This window comes from Asterias amurensis, chromosome 6 (assembly GCF_032118995.1).
Source record: "Asterias amurensis chromosome 6, ASM3211899v1".
Taxonomy (NCBI): domain Eukaryota; kingdom Metazoa; phylum Echinodermata; class Asteroidea; order Forcipulatida; family Asteriidae; genus Asterias; species Asterias amurensis.
The window spans coordinates 21,984,505-22,005,461 of record NC_092653.1 but is presented as its reverse complement, the minus strand read 5'-3'; the positions used below and the strand labels follow the sequence as shown (position 1 = coordinate 22,005,461).

Below are 20,957 nucleotides of genomic sequence, written 5' to 3'. Positions count from 1 at the left end.
AAAATTTGGAGCAGTTATGTCCATGCAGGAAGAATGGGAGACTTTCCAACGCTAGGTGGCAGCAGACTTACCAGGTAAATTTCCATTGTTTACATAGTTCTGAACATGCGCATAGTCCCAAGACCAATGGCTTAAAAGTCTGCTGCCACCTATCGTCACAGAAAGTCTCCTATTAAACTCCCTACAAGGAATACACATCTGATAAAAAATTTTAAAAAATTCTCAGATAACATACATGTAACCACATTACTTCGAAGTGAAGAGTTCTTAAACTACTTTTTACTACCGAAAGCTGCTGTAGTAGGTAGGAATGTTCAGATTTCAATAACTTTGTAGGGGAAAAAATGATACAAAAAGCCAAGTATTGTTTTACCAAGATCAGTTGTTCTGGCCACGTGGCGGTCCACTCTAATCACTACGTCTGGTTTATTCCCACAATCGATTCTGCGCAGAATCCGTTCCACCAGAGCTTGGTCATTGGATGGATAGATAGCCACGTGATCTCCTGGTTCATAGCTCAGTTCCTCGTTACCCTGAGTGCTCAGTCGAACAAGTATGGTGGATCGTCTGAAACACAATTCAGTATACACTTCAGAGTGGTGGAGTTAAAAGTTGTAGTTAATCTATAATGAGAGACTTTGAAACTCTAGGTGGCAGCAGACTTACTTCACAATGTTTTGAGCACGATACGAGCCTCTCAGTGTGACGTCGGATGTTTAGGCTAGACATAACCAAGAACACATGTCCAATGTTGGCCCTATTACCTGGTAAGTCTGCTACCCAATTGTCTATATTTGTCAAAGTTGAACATTTTTCTTTGAGCTCAAATTTTCACAAGTTTGTTAAATTGAGCATACGTTAAGATACACCAAGTAAAAAGACATATCTTTGACACGTATCAATAGTGTCCAGTGTCTTTAAAATGTCTGTATACGTTTTGTGATGACTCTGAAAATTAGTGGCAAACTAAATCTTACTTAATAAAAATAATATCTTTTTCCAGAAACTCATTTTTTGCGAAGCAAATTAGTCTCTAAAATGCTTTACACTATTGAAAGCTGCTGAACTACCAAGTAATTTTTCATTGCCATTAATTGTAATATTGATTACCAAATATTTAAGACAGTCACTTCTTTCTCGAAACTACGTCACTGAAGTGACGTAGTTTTCGAGAAAGAAGTAATTTTTCACGAATTTGATTTTGAGACCTCATTTTTAGAACTTGATGTCTCGAAATCAAGCATCTTAAAGTACACAACTTCGTGAGACCATGGTGCAACTAGGGCCTCTTTTCTTCCATTATTCTCTCACAACTTCGACGACCAATTGGGTTCAATTTTCACATGTTTGTTATTTTATTTATTATGTAGAGATACACCAAGTGAGAAGACTGGTCTTTGACAATTACCAATAGTGTCCAGTGTCTTTAAGTAGGGTTTTAAACTTTGCATGATGGAAATACAATATAGTTAAGTTTGCGGTGACACCATGGTATGATAGGTCCTCTGAATGAGTTGGGATGGTTCTGAAAAGAACCATAGGTTTCAACTCGACGTTTCGATCAGTATGCTCTGATTGTCTTCTGGAGAAAGCTTAGGCGTGTGTGTAATGTTATTGTTTGTATTTTGCGCCGTGATCACTTGGATTTGTGCGCTTTATAAATAATTAGTTTTACCTGGATAGTTTGTTGTGTAGGTTTGTCTTAGAGATGAATTTACAGGGAAGAATCTTTTTGTGATGTATGCGACTCAAAGTTGAGCAAATGTTAGCCGGGTTTGCTTGATGGTCCACGACTACAACACGAAACTTCTCTGCGGCCCAGGTAGAGTCAGGCATGGAGATAGAGGCTGCTACGTTATCAATGTTTACATCACTGCCAATGCAGAATGTCTCGCAGGAGATCTACAATGATAAACACAAACTTGCTTTCGTAAGCTTGTTTATAAATCCTATTGGTTTAATAGCAAAATTTACAAAATTAATTCTGTATGTATAAGGTATATTACAAGTAAACACTGAGGTAGCACTTAAAGGCAGTGAACAATATAGGTATATTACTCAAAATAATTGTTAGCATAAAACCTTACTTGGTAACGAGTAATGGGGAGAAGTTGATGGTATAAAACATTGTGACAAAACGGCTCCCTCTGAAATATAAACGAAGTTTTCGAGGGAGAAGTATTTTTCCACGAATTTGATTTCAAATTGTGAGGTCTCGAAATCAAGCATATGAAGGCACACAATGTCGTGTGACAAGGGTGGTTTTATTTCATTATTTTCTCGCAACTTCAACAACCAATTGAGCTCAAATTTTCGCAGGTTTGTTATTTATGTATACCAAGTGAGATGACTGGTCGTTAAAATTCCCAATAAGTGTCCAGTGTCTTTAATTAAAAAGAAGGTTGGCCTTAAAATAGGGCAAATATCAGTGAGAGATTAAAATCTGATGATGACACCCTTTGCCGTCGATTTCACCAAACTCTTTCTAACTTAGGATTAATCTTAGGACTTATGAAGAGTTAAGTTCCGTATCCGTAGAACACATTTAACCCATCCTAAGTTGGGACAGGTTACTCGTCCTAACTCGAGATAGGATTAATCCTAGCGCTTTGTAAAATCGGCCTGCTGTACGGACAACTTAATAACTCAATTTTCCTAATCTTAACATCTTATCTTATTGTTGAGATAAACCAAGTGAGAAGACTGGTCTTTGACAACTACCAAAGTCCAAGTCCAGGAGTCCAGTGTCTTTAAGAATTACCTTGAATATTTCCTGGGCCCATTTTTTGAATGCAACCTCTTGACCTCCCATTTCGTTTCCTATACCAATCTCCAACAGGCGCTCTCCTCCCATTTGACCAAGTAAGTCATCCACAGCGTGTCCAAAGGCATTGAAGTTAGGATACGCAGACGATCCCAGACCGAACACTGAGAACCTATCCAATAACAGTGTAATAGAAAAGTAGAATAGAGTTAATAACAATCCACCACACTGTTAAAAATGTCCGTAAATTTACGGACTTTGTTAAAGGATTTGGGTACTTCTTCAAAATGTCCATAGACTTACAATAAACTTACATGATTTGAAGATAATGAAAGTGGAAAGCTTTCCCTTCAAATATTACTTACTGGGGTGCTGTAGTTTTTGACAAATGAGTAAAAAAATGTCATGAAAATACGTTTGCAAATGATTAAAATAATTTTCATCTCATGAAGCGATGACATTGTTTTACTCATTTCCCAAAAACTACAGCACCTCAGCATGTAATATTTTCAGGGAACCTTTCTACATTATTACATCATTATCTTCAAACTGTGTAAGTTTAGTGTAAATCTGTGGACATTGTGTTTTTTGTCCTACAAAAGTTACATCGACCCTTTTAAGTGAAATTTCGCCGTTATTTTACATGCCCTCACCTAGATCCAGGCCTTACCTCACAGCACTGAGTAGCAATGAAGGTGTATCCATCGACGTCACAGAATTCCCTCGCAGAATTTTTCTCGAGGATACTCGAACTGGATGGTTACAGAATTGCTCGTAATCAAAAAAGTCTGTCGAATCTAAACCACTGTAAATGTTAAAGAAAACAAAAGTAGTGGAGTCATATCTTTGCATAGTAAAAACTTGTACAATAGACCTCTTAATTGCATGTGACGTCACACGCTAAAAAAATGCCCTCACTGGGGTCAGAAAGCGCCCTTACTGGGGTAAAAGGAGGCAAATGGTTCCACGTGCGCGTCAGTGTATTTGCGTTATACAAGTGGTCTATGATGGTCTGTACCCCTTGACCCAAAGATCCACTAGACACTTTGCACAAAGCGAAACGCACCTCCTAAAAGACCTTTATCATGCTGCCTCCATCTTGCTTAACCATCATTTTCAAAATAGGAACCATACTATTTAGTTCTTCCAGCCTCGGTTTGGTAACATTTATATCAATGGGAGAAACTCAAGATGGCTGCACCATAATGAAGGTCTTCAAGAATGCGCGTCTACCATTTCCATAATGTTGTATTCAATAGGATACTTTGGAACGCTAGGTGGCACCAGACTTACCAGGTAAATGTCCATTGTTTGCGTAGTTCTGAGCATGCACACCGTACACTGCCGAGAACATTGGATTTTACCTGGTAAGTCTGCTGCCACCAAGCGTCCCGAAAGTCCCATAAAATGGCAGACAAGATAGGCCCACGTAGTCCGCTTCGCACTGTGTATAATTATTAGCATAAAGTGACAACACAATCTTTTTTCTAAATAACAATGTAAGCACAAGCTTAGTCAACAATTCGTATCTGGAACTTTGTATCAATTACAGAAGACTGATTACTTTTCAAAGGACGCGGGAAAAGAAAATACATGCTTTATACAACGGTTTAACCCCGACTAAAACATAGAAATAGTTTGACTTACTCATCGTTGTTTTTCATATTTTTGCATTGCTGGGCATTCGACTTCTTGACAAGGTATCGAGCGAAACTCTGTACACATTAAAACATATGGAATAATATTAGGCACCTAGTGTTTGAAGCCATTATACACTTTCAGAACAGAACAAAAAAAATAAAAGTTCACAGATTTACAAATAACTTACAGGGTTTACAGAAGGTAATGGTGAAAGACTTCCCTTGAAATATTGTTCCATTAAATGCTTTACTTTTTGAGAAAACATGAAAACAATTATCAATTCTCGATATCGAGAATTACGGAATTATTTTAAACACATGTCATGACACGGCGAAATGTGCGGAAAAAAGGGTGGGTTTTCCCGTTATTTTCTCCCGACTCCGACGATCGATTGAGCCTAAATTTTCACAGGTTTGTTATTTTATATTAAGTTGTGATACACGAAGTGTTACCTTTGAACAATATTGTTTACCGAAAGTGTCCAATGGCTTTAAAGAGCATTATTTTGAGATGCAAACGTTTGTTCCTTTCATTCAAAAACGTTACAAACAATATTTTAACACGTGTTCATTTAATAGCAATCCATTGGAGACTTTGGAACGGCAGGTGGCAGCAGACTTACCACAAGTAAATTTCCATTGCGTAGGTAACCAAGAGAGATTAATGTGAAAATCTCTTTTAAGACACTGGACACTATTGGCAACTACTCAAAATAAATTGTAAACAAAAATATCAGCTTGGTAGTTAGTGATGGAGAGCTGTTGATAGTAAAAAAAAAAAAAAAACATTGTGAGAAACGGCTCCATCTGAAGTAACGTAGCTTTCGAGAAAAAAAAAAACACAAAAAAATATATGAATTTGATTTACAGACCTCAAAATTAGATCAAGCATCTGAAAGCACCTTCGTGTGACAAGGGTGTTTTCTCTTTCATTATTATCTCACAACTTCGACGACCAATGGGAGACTTTTGGGACGCTTGGTGGCAGCAGACTTACCATCAGGTAAAATCCATTGTTCTCGGTCATCTGCGCACGCTCAGAACTATGTAAACAATGGACATTTAATTAACTGGTAAGTCTGCTGCCACCTAGCGTCCCAAGTCTCCCATTGAGCTCAAACTTTGACAGGTTTGTTATTTTGTGCATAATGTTGAGATACACCAAGTGAGAAGACTGGTCTTTGACAATTACCAATAGTGTCCAGTGTCTTTATGTAGTGTTGATTCTGAAAAGAAATGTTGGTTACATAGTTCTGAACAAAGGTGCATACCGATTTACAATGGATCTACCCGGTAATATAAAGTCTGTTGCCCGTTAGTGTCCAAAAAAGTTCACAATTTGAATTGACTCTGGATTAAAATTATTCAATTATTATGTTCTAAGTATTAAGTTCGTTCGGGCATTTGTTTATTTATTTATTTATTTATTTTTTATTTTTTCAACATTACTTGTCCATTGTCAGGTGGGTCTCCATTCCCAAAGGTGCTTGCAACTACAAGCAGTAAGCTCTCGTGTTCAAGATCAGCCACGTCATACTCATCCATGCATAGTATCTGAAAAAAAGGAAAACAAACATGAATTTAAAGGGAAGGTACGTTTTGTAACCACTCTTTAAAGGCAGTGGACACTATTGGTATTTACTCAAAATAATTTTAAGCATGAAACCTTTCTCGGTGACGAGTAATGGGGAGAGGTTAATGGTATAAAACATTGTGAGAAACGGCTCCCTCTGAAGTGCCATAGTTTTCGAGAAAGAAGTAATTTTCCACGAATTTGATTTCGAGACCTCAGATTTAGAACTTGAGGTCTCGAAATCAACCATCTAAACGCACACAACTTCGTGTGGCATGGGTGTTTTTTTCTTTCATTATTATCTCGCAAGTTCGAAGACCGATTGAGCTCAAATTTTCACAGGTTTGTTATTTTATGCATATGTTGAGATACACCAACTGTGGAGGCTAGTCTTTGACAATTACCAATAGTGTCCACCGCCTTTAAACTAATGTCAGTAAAAACACATTGGTTAAGGTGCCCGCAGCAGCTTTCGAAGGTATAACACATTTTGAGAAACCTTTTTTTCGAAGAAATTTGATTATGTAAAAAGATATATTTTGTTTTGTATGCCCCAGAATTTGAGAGATACGTTTTATTTCACAGATTGTGTATACTTATTATGGATTTTTCTCCTGCCGTGCACACAACTGCTTCGGATCTCGGCAATTTAAAAACAAATCCCAAACATGTGAGTTTAATTGTTTATAGGCCAACAACTTACAAAAAAACCTTGTTAGTCTTTGTCTTTACCGTGTGTCTCAAAAAAAAAACTATACACTTTTGAAACGGCTGCCGATTAAAAAAATATTTGAGTCTGGGGGAAAAGGTTTATTTGTATGGATAGTTTTAATATGGACCCAATTTTCTTATGACACAATAAAAGTCAGAAAAGAGTATGGAAATTAGGCTGCGCAGGAATTAGCCTTCCCTTTGTGAGAGGCTATCCATACATATGAACCTTTTCCCCCAAAATGATTTATTTAAATTATTATTCGCCAGCCGTTACAAATGTGTATAGTTTTTAAAAGTATTTGCATCCATACCTTTGCATTGAATGCTGAGCTGAACATTCGATGGATTCTCTCTGCATACGTTTTAGCTCGTCCAGTCTCTGTAGCGTAGAGAACGGTAGCCTTAAAGCGCTTGGATAAAGCACGTATCATAAGACGTGCTACAAATCGGACAGCTCTATAAGGTCAAAATAAAGTTGGAAATAAATCTCTAAAATTAAGAGCTAAGAACATTAATAACAGAGCAGAACAAAGCTCTCGTGAATTTTTCTTTGTTCAACCTCGAATAACACTTTATATTGGGATAATAATAACAACAATTGTGGCTTCTTATGTAGCGCATATGTCCATCACTCAGTGACGCTCCTGGCGCTGTTACAGACAGCATTTCCTGCCTGATGTGGGACTACGTTTGAATTATGAGACCTAATTATAATAGCCTCATGTTATGTTTTACAAGGTGTTGTGGCGCAATTTGCTGCCGATCGGACCAGGAATACCTTCTCTTTTCGATAAATGCACTTGGTTCTTTCACATGCGTTACATAACACATGGAACCAACGGCTTAACGTCCCATCCGAAGGACGAAGCAATGGTGAAGGTGTCACGGCTGAGGATTCGAACCCACACTCTGTTAATTAGAAACACCAGAGTTTGAATTCGGTGCTCTTTAAAACCGCTCGGTCACGACACTTCCACTGTTGTGAAAAAAAATAGGTCCTTTGTTTGAAACGAGCCGGTAAACCCGAAAAGACTAATCGATAACAACTTAGGGAGTGATTTTCTTACTCGGCAACTTCCTTGAAAGTTTTCTTGGATGTGCTCTGTCCTATCTCCCCAGGCTGGGACTTCGACACGTGTGTTTTCCATGCCGCTTCCTGGAACAAAGAGTCACCAAATATAAAAATAACAGCAAAGTATCACTTGTTCTCGTTAACATACGCATGCTCACAACTACTGGACAATAGTAGACAAATAGCATTCCAAAGTCCCCAATTGAAAAATTGGGGATGGAAATGAGTTTACAACAACAAACAAACAAACAAACACCCCAACAAACAAACAAACAAACGAACCCCCAACAAACATTCAAACAAACAAAAACAACCAACGAACAAATAATGACAATCTTAAAGAGAATTCAAAGAGAATACACTTGAGAAACATAATTTGAGTAGCCAGGGCAAGGTCTTTTATCCGCTGGAATTTTTACAACATAGACTGGTCCGCTGTCTCAAATGAATTCCTCATTGAATCTTAGTCTGTCGTGTAAGGTGCATTATTGTACGGGACCGATTTGTACAAAGAGCTAAGATTGATCGTAACCGCAAATCAATCGTTGCTAAGTAAAGTGTGATGTCACAATACAAAATCACCATGGTGATACTGACAATTTGTCTTACGATGGATTTTGCTTTGTGAACCCGAGCCCAGGACTCCACCCATGCAAATATTCATGGGTTGGTAAAATGCAGTCTCTCTAGACCATCTGGAGGATGGAAGGGGGATTGCTTAATTTAAAGGCAGTGGGCACTATTGGCAATTACTCAAAATAATTATTAGCATGAAACCTTACTTGGTAGGTAACGAGTAAAGGGGAGAGGTTGATAGTATACAAATATTGACTGCTTCGAGTGCTATGGTTAAAACTATGACTCCCGAGGTGATCCCCGGAGCGTTCTATTTTCCCGAGGCGAAGCCGAGGGACAATAGAACGGTCCGGGGATCACCGAGGGAGTCATAGTTTTTAACCATTGCACGAGTAAAAGCAGTCAATATTTGTTTTATAACACCCCAAACATTTCTATTAAATACTGTACTATTATTATTACGTTACATACCTGAATGCTACAATCCACGGACGACGCGAATACAGATTGCAAACACTTTTACTTACTGTGTTGCATGTAGTGTCGTGCAATCCGAAATGGTTACAGACTATTAATTTATCATCCTCGTACACGCAATGGACGTCTGGGTACTGCACGCCGTGTGCTAGTCTGTCGGACTAGCGCATGGCAAACCGACGCACTATCACACGGCCGTCGTCTAGCAAAACTAAGACATGTCATGTGACGCGCTCTAAACCAATGAGCAGGCAGAATACTTGCAAGGGGTGTTATAATATAAAACATTGTGAGAAACGGCTCCCTCTGAAGTGACGTAGTTTTCGAGAAAGAAATAATTTTCAACGAGTTTGATTTCGAGACCTCAGATTTTGAATTTGAGGTCTCGAAATCAAGCATCTGAAAGCACACAACTTCGTGTGACAATGGTGTTTTTTGTTCCATTATTATCTCGCAACTTCGACGACCAATTGAGTTCAAATTTTCACAGGTTTGTTATTTTATGTATATGTTGAGATACACCAAGTGAGAAGACTGGTCTTTGACAATTACCAATAGTGTACCTTCCCTTTAATTTAACCCTCAGTGTATGACTAGTATATTGAGATTAGTATTCTTGACAGTTGTCAAAATAATGGAAGGGTTTTATTATACCTGGTATTCGTAGGATGGTTTGAGGTTATAGTTGAGCATCTCTTGATGAAATACCGGGCATGCACTCCCTGACATAGGAGGCACAATCCAGACCCAGTCGGCAGGGCAGCCGCCTCGTAACTGCTGCTCGTTCTTCATGTGTGCCATGAAGGACTCTGATGCGGAATGGTGATCAGTGATGGTCACTTGTGCTTTCTAGATGACCGATTATCAAATGCAAGGTAAACAATAGAAAGTTAAATAAGGGAATCAATGTGTGGTGAAGAGGTTTTCAACTAGTGGTTTAATCCCAACGAGGCCTGGTTCTTGATAATTTTACCGAGACGAAGTCGAGGTAAATTATGGGTGCGTTCGTTCAGCTTCCCTGGGTCGACCCCAGTGTATGTTTTTTTTTTCTAGGACGAACGTGTGCAGATAATTACCCACGTTCGTCCTAAAAAAAAACCCGCCACACACCGGGGTCGACCCAGGGAAGCTAAACGAACGCACCCATTAAATCAACACACTTTGATTCCCATTCATAAAACCTTTTCGGTCAAAAACATCATCACTTTTTTTTTAAAAAGTAAAATAAATGCAAAAACTATAATTGTTAAATGATTATTTAAACACAACACCCCTCCAGCTATGAAATGGTAAAGCCCTCCGCCGCTCTCGGGTAAACAACTCCTTATAAGGGAATGCTGTGCGCGTCGCGCGTATCGCGTGATGTGGCACAACTGTTTCAGCTGTTGCTCTCGACTAATAGGAATGAAGAAACTGTCTTAAAAGAACAGGTGCAAGGTCGCGTGTCACGCCCATGAATTAACACTTGTTACCGGTCATAAACGAAGGTTTATACACACCCACGTGACGCGCTCTCCACCAATAGGAATAGCGAAACTGTCTGAGGTGTTTAATATGAATGGTGTTTGAAGCTTTGCATGGTGTGGAAAATAACTATAAATATAAATATGAATAGTAGACTTGCGGGTACAACCAAGTGTAATATCTCTTTTGAGGGAGTGTTGGCTCTGAAAAGAGCCGGTGGTCTTGACGTTTTGAACAGTATACTCTGCTCGTTTTCAGAGCCAACACTCCCTCAAAATAGATTTTACACATGTACACACAAGTCAGCTATTCATATTTATATTTATATTTACTCTTAAAAGACAGTTAGTTGGAAATTGGACTCCTATCTATCTTTCAATAAGTACATCCGTCCAGAGGAGTGCAATCGTATACTTGGGTGCAAATGTGCTTGGTCACGGGAACAAATATCAACAAAATGTGCTGCCAACTGAATCAAGGTGAAAGGTTTGAGCAGTAGTTGCTTTGTCGATATTGGATATTTGACATTCACGTAGTTTTGAACAGTAGTTACTTTTTCGATAATGGACATTAGACATTCACGTAGATTTAACGGTATTCAAATGTCCTTTATCAATTTAAAAGGTAGACATTCAGTGTACAAGAATGGTTGTCGGTGATTGTCACTTGTGCTTTCTAAGACCGATGTAAATGCAAAGTATTCAACAAATTTTGTTATGACACGGTAAAAAAATGGCAGAAAAGTTAAATTGATATTGGACATTTGACATTCACATAGGTTTGTACAGCGAATATCAACGTTGCGTTTTTTTTTTAGTGGACATTTTACATTCACGTAGTTTTTTACAGTGTTCAATGTCCTTTTGAATACCGATCTAAAAGGAAGACATTCAGTGTACACATAGGGCCTGTGTGAATGCCTAAGTGTTCAATATCAAACCAACTTTACTGTCATGTAGATTTGAATTTTCAGGTGTGTACAGCGACCAGTGTGTCATTTTGCCCCCTCGTTGGGTATGTACAAAACACCATGACCCCATCACAGCGTGCAACAGTATTGTGTAATGATTTACAAACGTTTTGAAGCAACCACTATAGTGTTATTCGTTTTTAAAAGAAGAAGAAAATAATTCAAGTTACAGACTACCTACTGCTTATATTGCCATTGTTACTATGACAATATTGCCATTGTTACTATGACAATATTGCAGATAAAATGTAGTGTGAGGATGCTTTAGAAAATGAAATGTTAGAAGACAATGGAAGCAATGCGAACCTGAAAACTGTACAGCACCGCTACATTGGCCTCTATCAAAGCCTTGTCTTTCCAAAGAGATATGTTGGAGCTAGTATCCAATCCCATCTTCAGAGCTATAGTCTGAAACAAAAATGTGTTTATAAATACTGTCAGCAAGTGTAATTAGTTGTTGTTTATACACTTTTTTCAATATGTGGCAATTTCTCATGATTAAAAACAATCGAACATTTCCAATAACTAAAAGTATACTTTGCCTTACAATTATGATGGCATAAAGTCGTTTCAGCAAAAAATCTTTCAATTTCCTAGAGGTTGACTGGTACCAATAGGAGACTTCGGAACAATAGGTGGCAGCAGACTCACAAGGTAATTAAAGACACTGGATACTATTAATAATTGTCAAAGACCAGTATTCTTGGTTGGGTATCTCAACATAGGCACAAAATAACAAACCTGTTAAAATTTGAGCTCCATTGGTCGTCGAAGTGAAAGAATGAAAGAAAAAACGCACATGTCATTTGATCTAATTCTGAGGTCTTGAAACAAAAATTCGTGGAAAGTTACTTCTTTCTCGAAAACTTCAGAGGGAGCCGTTTCTCACAATATTGAATACTATCAACAGCTCCCCATTACTCGTTAGTAAGGTTTTATGCTAATAATTATTTTGAGTAATTACCGATTGTGTCCAGGCCTTTAAGCAGTTTTGAGCATTCACACATTACTGAGAACAACACCAGGTAAATCGGCCAGCACCTAACATTTTAAAAGTCCCGTATTGAATACTTCGGTAGTTGTACACTTGTAAGGTTTAAACAAAGTCTCATCACTTCAACCTACCTCTAGTAGATTGTATCTGTTGACGTCACAGAGATTCCTGGCTCCTATTTCACTGCTCATAAACCATCCATTAAAAGGACATGCAGTAAACTCAAGACCCCCTATATCTAAGATCATGTTGGACACTGCGGGCACGGAATACCATTTCAGACCAAGCTCAGCAAACCAGTCAAATCTATAAAGAGTCAATCAACATGAGTTTTTCGTTAAAATAAAAGAACCCACACAACAACGACAACCACAACGACAACGACATTGACAACGACAGCCACAACGACAACAACAACAACAACAATAATAATACCATGCACAAATGTATATTTAAAAAGGTCTGGATATGCCACTGCCTGAATCCAAACTACAGACGAAGTATCACAACCCAGTCTGGGTGTAAGCCATGAAATGGTGTTCACCCTGTTTTGGCCTACAGTGAATTTGTGTGCCATATTAAGGTGGTCAGTTATGTGATATCTTGTATTGTCAGTTATAAAATGTATTTATTATCCGCTGTCACCAAAAGTGCTATCCCACCGCTCTCACAAAAAGAGTATCCCACCGCTGCCACCAAAAGAGCTATCCCACCGCTGCCACCAAAAGAGGTATCCTACCGCTGCCATCAAAAGAGCTATGCCGCCGCTGCCACCAAAAGAGCTTGAAATGATACACACAGATTGTTCATTACAGCGAGGAAGAATCATCATCCAGTGAGTCATATAATATAACCATGATCGAAACGAATCAGAAGAACAACTCACTCTGGGTGACTGAAGCGCACCTGGTGGGCACACTCCTCTGGAACATCAAACCATTCTGGATCTTCCCCATTCGCTTGGAGAACCAGGGGTAAAATGTCAAAACGCCCACCTTGCCCCTTCCAGCCAATCTTCTGACAAATCTAGGAGTAAAGTAAAAGCCATTTTTAAGTACCATTCAATTATATCATTGATCATAATAAAGCTTTGAATAATCTTTAAAAAAAAGTTGTTTTACAGTTGTGGGATGGGGTAGAGCCTTTCCACTGACGAACCGTATTATGTTTCAAATGTTAGAGCAGTGCACATGCTGCTGTGGCGAAATATGCAGCCAATCAAACCAGTAACGTGGTTCTTTTACCTACCTACACAAGACACGGGACCAACGGCTTTAAGTCCCATCCGAAGGACGAGAGGATTGTGCACAAACGTATGTTTCTTTTTTGTGCAGTATCTGTAATAAGTCTCTTTATTAGGTCTCAGTATCAATTATAAATGTGTTAGGTTACATTGTGTCGGCTGCAGGACTTTTATCTAGAATGGGATACTTTGAGGCGCTAGGTGGCAGCAGACTTACCAGGTAAATTTCCATTGTTTACGTAGTTCTGAGGGTGCGCACATTATCGAGAACAATGGATTTCACCTTGAAGGTCCGCTGCCACCAAACGTCCTAAAAGTCTCCCATTACAATTTGCGATACAAATATGTTTGAGAGCGCCCTCATGCGGTCAAAAATACGGCGCATTATCAATAGTGGCCTAGGCAGTGAACATCATTGGTAATTGTCAAAGACTAGTCTTCACAGTTGGTGTATCTCAACATATGCATAAAACAACAAACCTGTGAAAATTTGAGCTCAATCGGTCATCAAACTTGCGAGATATTAATGTAAGAAAAAACACCTTGTCAATCGAACTTGTGTGCGTTTAGATGGTTGATTTTGATACATCAAGTTCTAAATCTGAGGTCTCGAAATCAAATTCGTGGAAAATTACTTCTTTCTCGAAAACTATGGCACTTCAGAGGGTGCCGTTTCTCACAATGTTTTATACCACCAACCTCTCCCCATTACAAATTGTAGCTAAGCACAACTTAATTATTTTGAGTAATTACCAAAAGTGTCCTCTGCCTTTAAAGTAGAATAATACGTGTTTGTGTAAGATTTATTTTCCGCGAAACATTGCGGTTGTGTTCCTGATCACGTAGTATTGGGACATCAATCACTTTAAAAGGCTACCATTGGGTGAGTTTTATTTAATAAGCCTACTTAAGTTTACTACGCTTAACCTTATCACCCGTTACGTTTCAATGGGTGTGTATAAACATTTATTTATTTATTTATTTACTTGCCTCAGGCAAAGTTATAACAAATTGTAGCTAAGCACAACTTAATTCACATGATACTTGGTGTTATAGATTTCCATCCGTGCGGAACATGAAGTTTTATGACAGGAAAAAGAGTATCAATTTAGCATGATATACAATCACGTTTCAATGGGTGTGTTCAAACGTATGTTCTTGTTTACGTCACCTTAGGCAAAGTCAAACAAATTGTAGTTAAAAGAACGTTACAGAATTGGTAAAAAAACAGAAATCCAGAAGATCACAGATTTACATAAAACTTACACTGTCTAATGATGATGAAAGTAGAAAACATCCCTCGAAATATTTCTGTCTAAAATATCATATTTGATGAGAAATAAATAATCTAACTTCGCGTTTGGAGTTTATCGCTCAGTGCGCGTTTTACTCATTTTTATTTTGGCATTAATGCAATGCACAACTTGAAATCAGTTTGTCACTATTTTTCTCGTGACCCAGATGGCCGATCGCTGTCAAACTTCTACAGGTATAGTCAATGTACATGGTGGATTACATTAAGTGCTTACACTGCCAGCAACTGTTTTGTTAGCAAAAACCAATTCCGTAATATTCCTTTAAGCACAACTCAATTCATTAGCAGAATAAAAAAAAATTAAATAAAAGATTTCTTTCCGGGCCACAAATGGAAGTTTTCTGAATCGTGACGTGAAAAATTCGGGATTATGTTTAACACAGTCACGTTTCAATGGGTATGAATAGGGCTACGTGCTTTTTTCTTCACACATGCCTAGGGCAAACTTCAAACAAATTGTAGCATTAGCGTAGCTTAGTTTGTTTACAACAGAATAACAATATTGTAGTTATCGATTTCTTTCCGGGCCAAACATGACAGTTTTCCTGATAACTTAATTATGATGATGACATGAAACACGGTAAAATACACACTTATCTGCCATCGCGATGGCCGTGACTTTAAACGGTTGAAACCTTTTTAACAGGTATGACATTGAAATGTTTCTAAGCACCGGTGTTTAAAGGCAGTGGACACTATTGGTAATTACTCAAAATAATTATTAGCATAAAACCTTAATTGGTAACTTAGTAATAGGGAGAGGTTAATTTACGGCCGGCTCGTTAGCAACATATTCTTATGTCGCGATTTGAGTTATTTAAAGTGCGCGTGCGGCAAACTGTTTTATTAAAGTTCAATTGTTTGTCACCTATTCGTTCTAGTTGCGCACTTTAGCCGCGCAAAAAAACTTTGAGTTCGACACATCAAAAGTGGGACGCTTAGCTTTGAACTGTTTATAAATGGAGTAGGCATGTGAGCTAGAGTGGCATTATAATGTCAGACATCTAGACCACAACATTATTTCCTTTTTTTAAAAAGTGTTAGAAATTGATTACAAAGAATGTTCGATAACACTTATTTGATAATTTGGTAATTGATCTTTTAGGCGAATATGCTTCACTGATAAAAGGTTTCTGTACTTTCCAAGATGTTGTTTACTTGTACTTTTGAAAGTTTAAAGCGAAACCAACACAATAGAAGAAGTAACAATATGGCGGCTTTACTCGGGGGGGGGGGGGGACTTTTTTGAAGGTATACACTGTGACGTGGTCATGTGTAGGTATAGAAATCCATGTATTGTCTTCTCACTACTTGTAATACTTTCGGTTGATCAGAGCAAAACATTCAGCGGACATTGTCACAGATCGAGAGCAATAGACCAAATGACGCCTGCATTATTCGGTGAAGTTTATTTTAATACAGCCTTGCTAATGTGAATCATTGGAGAACATCTATGAAATAAGATTATGAAAAGAATGTCTCCCTACTCTTCGATGAAATGAAGGTCAAAGCTGTGAACTTTTTGGGTTTTTTTCTGTACCGAAAGGGTCCAATGGCTTTAACAGACTTCGCCTTTTGTTTGGTTACTCTACCGCAAAATACGGTACCTTTAAAAGTACAGTAAAGTGCACTTACTGAAGCCTGACATCCCGTGTTCAGACTTATGGACTGTATAGCGTTATATTAATGGTAACACCTTTGTTTTGTACCGAGCTGTCAATCGACCTAAACAGATGCACACCTGTGAGTTGTTTTGGGCGAGTGGTAATTAAGGGCACTGGCATGCTTTGGTGTTTCTTATCAGCAGAGTGTGAATTCGGGTCTCGGTCGGTCGTGCTACGTGACAGTGTCCTTGTAAATGATTAATGATGTTTTGGTTCTATGTGTGTTGGGAAGGGGGGGGGCTGGTATCTAGGGGGGGGGGGGGGGGCAACAAGCTGTAGGGAGCAAAGAAGAGTTGAGTCGTATAGATGGATGCACTAATAAAGCGTCATCAACCGGCATATTTGATGATATGTGCACGCGTGCGACTTACGCAAGCAAAAACGTTAACGTGAACGTCAAAAAATTTTGTTTTAAAACTCAGGTACTTAATAAGCCCAAAGGGGGTGACGTCACCTAGAAACGTCACAATTTTCTGACGTTCACGTTCACGTTTTTGCTTGCGTAAATCGCAGCTAAAACTCCCTATTGGCTAAGAGCATTGAGTATCTTGTTTTGTTTAGTAGATTCGTGGGCTATATAACACGACGATATTATCATTATTGTTAAATCATTCTTACCTTAGTAAACTCCACACTCCCTGGATCACCAATGATAGATCCATCTTCCTGTTCATAGCCGGCATACTTAATGAGAGTCACATTCCAGATACGATAATCATGCTGACCGTCTGTCCTTGGTGGAAACACTGTTATTGCGGACCTAATTTGAAAGATGGTAAAACACTGTTATTGCGTACCTTATTTGAATGATGGTAAAACACTGTTTGCGGACCTAATTTGAAAGATGGTAAAACACTGTTATTGCAAACCTAATTTGAATGATGGTTAAACACTGTTATTGCAGACCTCATTTGAAAACACTGTTATTGCGGATCTAATTTTAATGAAATTAAAACAGCATATGAATTAAAGTTCAAACCTTCAAGTGCGCAATAGTCCATTAGGAAGTTAAAATAAAACCCTTCCATTTGACAACTGGCAACTTATTGCAATTGACGGGAGGTTAACGATACCAACCCAGTTTTCCAGTAGGTCAATAGATTGTATTTGAGCATTCAGTTAGGTAGGGACTAAAACCCAATGTCACAAGATAAGGCTCCGGTCCGGGTATCGAACCGGGTCCTCAGAGGCGCGACCAGGGCAGAAACCATAGAATCAACCTGACTGCCAAACATTCAGTAAGTTTTTGTTTGTTGTTTACCTTATGTTGCCCTTGTTAGTTGCATAGAGTAGATGTTTGCAAATGGTCTCCAGCATTCCCCTTGTGTTGCGGACAGAACGAGCATCAAATAGCTGAAATTATTAAATAACAGTTACGATAAAAATAATAAAATACTTGGCTCTTACCAAAATGTTTGTGTTCATGTACTTGGCAAAGTTTGCTTTCCTTTTGTTTATATTGGCATTTCTCTAATAATAATCGTAATAATCGTAATAAAAACTGATGTTCTGATGTCTCAGCCTGTTTAACAACGTCTGGAAGACTGTTCCATAACTGAACTGCTGCATATTGGAAAGAGCGGGAACCGTACGCCTTGGTTTTGATAACTGAGGGGGGGGGGGGGGGGGGTCAGAAGGGATTTATTTGAAAATTGTTTTCAAAACATTTTTGTTAAGAAGACATGAAATGTGAAATTAGCGATCATAGTGCATTTCATTCAGTAAGCTTTTGAGTGGATCAGGCTCCATGGGGCCTGAAATGGGACTAATTGTCAGACATTGATTTGATGTATAGGTTTTCACCGCCAATTTCAACGAAAATCCAGTAGTTTTTAACACCAAGATTACTCAACTTTGTCTGAAAATGACTGTTCAACAGCCATGAGTCGACTGTATATAAATGTGGAGGATTACGGGTCACAACATAAGACATTGTATTAAAGGAACACGTTGCCTTGGATCGGTCGAGTTGGTCTTTGAAAAGAGTTTGTAACCGTTTGTTATAAAATGCATATGGTTAGAAAGATGTTTAAAAAGTAGAATACAATGATCCACACACATTTGCCTCGAAATTGCGTGGTTTTCCTTTTACTTTCAGAACTAACACGGTCGGCCATTTATGGGAGTCCAAAATTTGACTCCCATAAATGGCCGACCGTGTTTGTCGACGAGGTAAAAGGAAAACCACGCAATTTCGAGTGATACTTGTGTGGATCATTATATTCTTTTTTTAAATATCTTTCTAATCATATGCATTTTATAACAAACGGTTACAAACTCTTTTCAAATACCAACTCGACCGATCCAAGGCAACGTGTTCCTTTAATGACAACGCTGCGTATGTTCCGAACGTACACCTAACAACATATTTTTTAGTGTTTCTGAACTATGCAATTAAAGGTTTTCCAGACCGATTCCATCGCAGAACATCATTACAAGGTGAACGGGACTGTTAAATTTCGAATCCTTAATTAATTTGCCACAGTTCAAATGCCGCTACGCACTTATTTTAAAATATAGGGGTCCTATATTGATAATTATAGGATGCTTCACATCCAGCTGCGTTTCCAACTTTAAGCGTTCCCACCCGTTTGTCAAAACGGGGCAAGAATGTGACACGCCGGACACACCTTGAGCATTACGCCAATTGGCTCAATCAATGATAATGGATATTGGACATTTAAATAGGTTTGTACAGTTAATGTGTAGTGCACATCGATATTGGGTATTGGACATACAAATAGGTTTGTACAGTGAATGTCTAGTGTACATCGATATTGGACATTGGACATTCACATAGGTTTGTACAGTGAATGTCTAGTGTACATCGATATTGGATATTGGACATACAAATAGGTTTGTACAGTGAATATCTAGTGTACCACGATATTGGATATTGGACATTCACATAGGTTTGTACAGTGAATGTCGAGTACATCGATATTGGATATTGGACATACAAATAGGTTTGTACAGTGAATGTCTAGTGTACATCGATATTGGATATTGGACATTTAAATAGGTTTGTACAGTGAATGTCTATACATCGATATTGGATATTGGACATTCACATAGGTTTGTACAGTGAATGTCTAGTGTACATCGATATTGGATATTGGACATTCACATAGGTTTGTATAGTGAATGTCTAGTGTACATCGATATTGGATATTGGACATACAAATAGGTTTGTACAGTGAATGTCTAGAGTACATCGATATTGGATATTGGACATACAAATAGGTTTGTACAGTGAATGTCTATACATCGATATTGGATATTGGACATTCACATAGGTTTGTACAGTGAATGTCTATAGTGCACATCGATATTGGATATTGGACATACAAATAGGTTTGTAAAGTGAATGTCTAGAGTACATCGATATTGGATATTGGCCATACAAATAGGTTTGTACAGTGAATGTCTAGTGTACATCGATATTGGATATTGGACATTCACATAGGTTTGTATAGTGAATGTCTAGTGTACATCGATATTGGATATTGGACATACAAATAGGTTTGTACAGTGAATGTCTAGAGTACATCGATATTGGATATTGGACATACAAATAGGTTTGTACAGTGAATGTCTATACATCGATATTGGATATTGGACATTCACATAGGTTTGTACAGTGAATGTCTATAGTGTACATCGATATTGGGTATTGGACATACAAATAGGTTTGTAAAGTGAATGTCTAGAGTACATCGATATTGGATATTTGACATTCACATAGGTTTGTACAGTGAATGTCTAGAGTACATCGATATTGGATATTGGCCATACAAATAGGTTTGTACAGTGAATGTCTTAGGTACATCGATATTGGATATTGGACATACAAATAGGTTTGTACAGTGAATGTCTAGTGTACATCAATATTGAATATTGGACATTCACATAGGTTTGTACAGTGAATGTCACAAATCATATCTTCCTCTAAACTAACCTGTAGCTTTGTCCACTGGATACGCCCAACACACCTTGGAGCATTACGCCATGCTAGTTTGGCTCCGTAGTTCAGTTCTGCTTCGCTAAGGTGATAGGTCCCGGTTGTCTCAATGGATGTAACAACTTCTGAGACACGACTTTCATGTGCTTCGGTGCCAAATCTAAACAACACAACAGAAGCAAAAGGATAAGGCTTCAGAGAAATTACATTGCTGATGATGAATGCATTCTAACTACCTACTTTATGGGGTTTTATTTCTTCTGACTTTAGGGCAAACAACATTAAGATGGTTGTTAAAGACACTGGGGTCGATTTTCTAGTCCTAGGAGATATACAAATTGCATGGATATTCCTAAGTTAGGACGAGTAACTGGTCCTAACTCGAGATAAGACTAGTCCTAACTCTTTGTGAAATCCACCCCTGGATACCTTTCGGTATTGTCAAAGACCAGGCTTCTTACTTGGTGTATCTCAACTTATGCACAAAAAACACCCTTGTCACACGAAGTTGTGTGCTTTCAGGTGCTTGA

General features: G+C 38.3%; 1 protein-coding gene across 1 annotated transcript in view; it reads right to left on the bottom strand.

The window, feature by feature from the left end:
- The window catches only part of LOC139939000 (nitric oxide synthase, salivary gland-like), a 44,706-nt gene that overhangs the window by 16,452 nt on the left and 7,297 nt on the right, over positions 1–20,957 (bottom strand). Inside the window, exons 3-17 of the mRNA XM_071934705.1 lie at positions 20,425–20,587; positions 17,728–17,819; positions 17,085–17,226; positions 13,131–13,270; positions 12,376–12,550; positions 11,557–11,658; positions 9,471–9,665; positions 7,759–7,847; positions 7,003–7,147; positions 5,854–5,958; positions 4,412–4,479; positions 3,435–3,569; positions 2,762–2,936; positions 1,676–1,902; positions 374–567 (exon numbers count right to left, since the gene is read on the bottom strand). Coding sequence (XP_071790806.1) covers positions 374–567; positions 1,676–1,902; positions 2,762–2,936; positions 3,435–3,569; positions 4,412–4,479; positions 5,854–5,958; positions 7,003–7,147; positions 7,759–7,847; positions 9,471–9,665; positions 11,557–11,658; positions 12,376–12,550; positions 13,131–13,270; positions 17,085–17,226; positions 17,728–17,819; positions 20,425–20,587 — 2,147 coding nt within the window. The remainder of the gene's footprint in view (positions 1–373; positions 568–1,675; positions 1,903–2,761; positions 2,937–3,434; positions 3,570–4,411; positions 4,480–5,853; positions 5,959–7,002; positions 7,148–7,758; positions 7,848–9,470; positions 9,666–11,556; positions 11,659–12,375; positions 12,551–13,130; positions 13,271–17,084; positions 17,227–17,727; positions 17,820–20,424; positions 20,588–20,957) is intronic.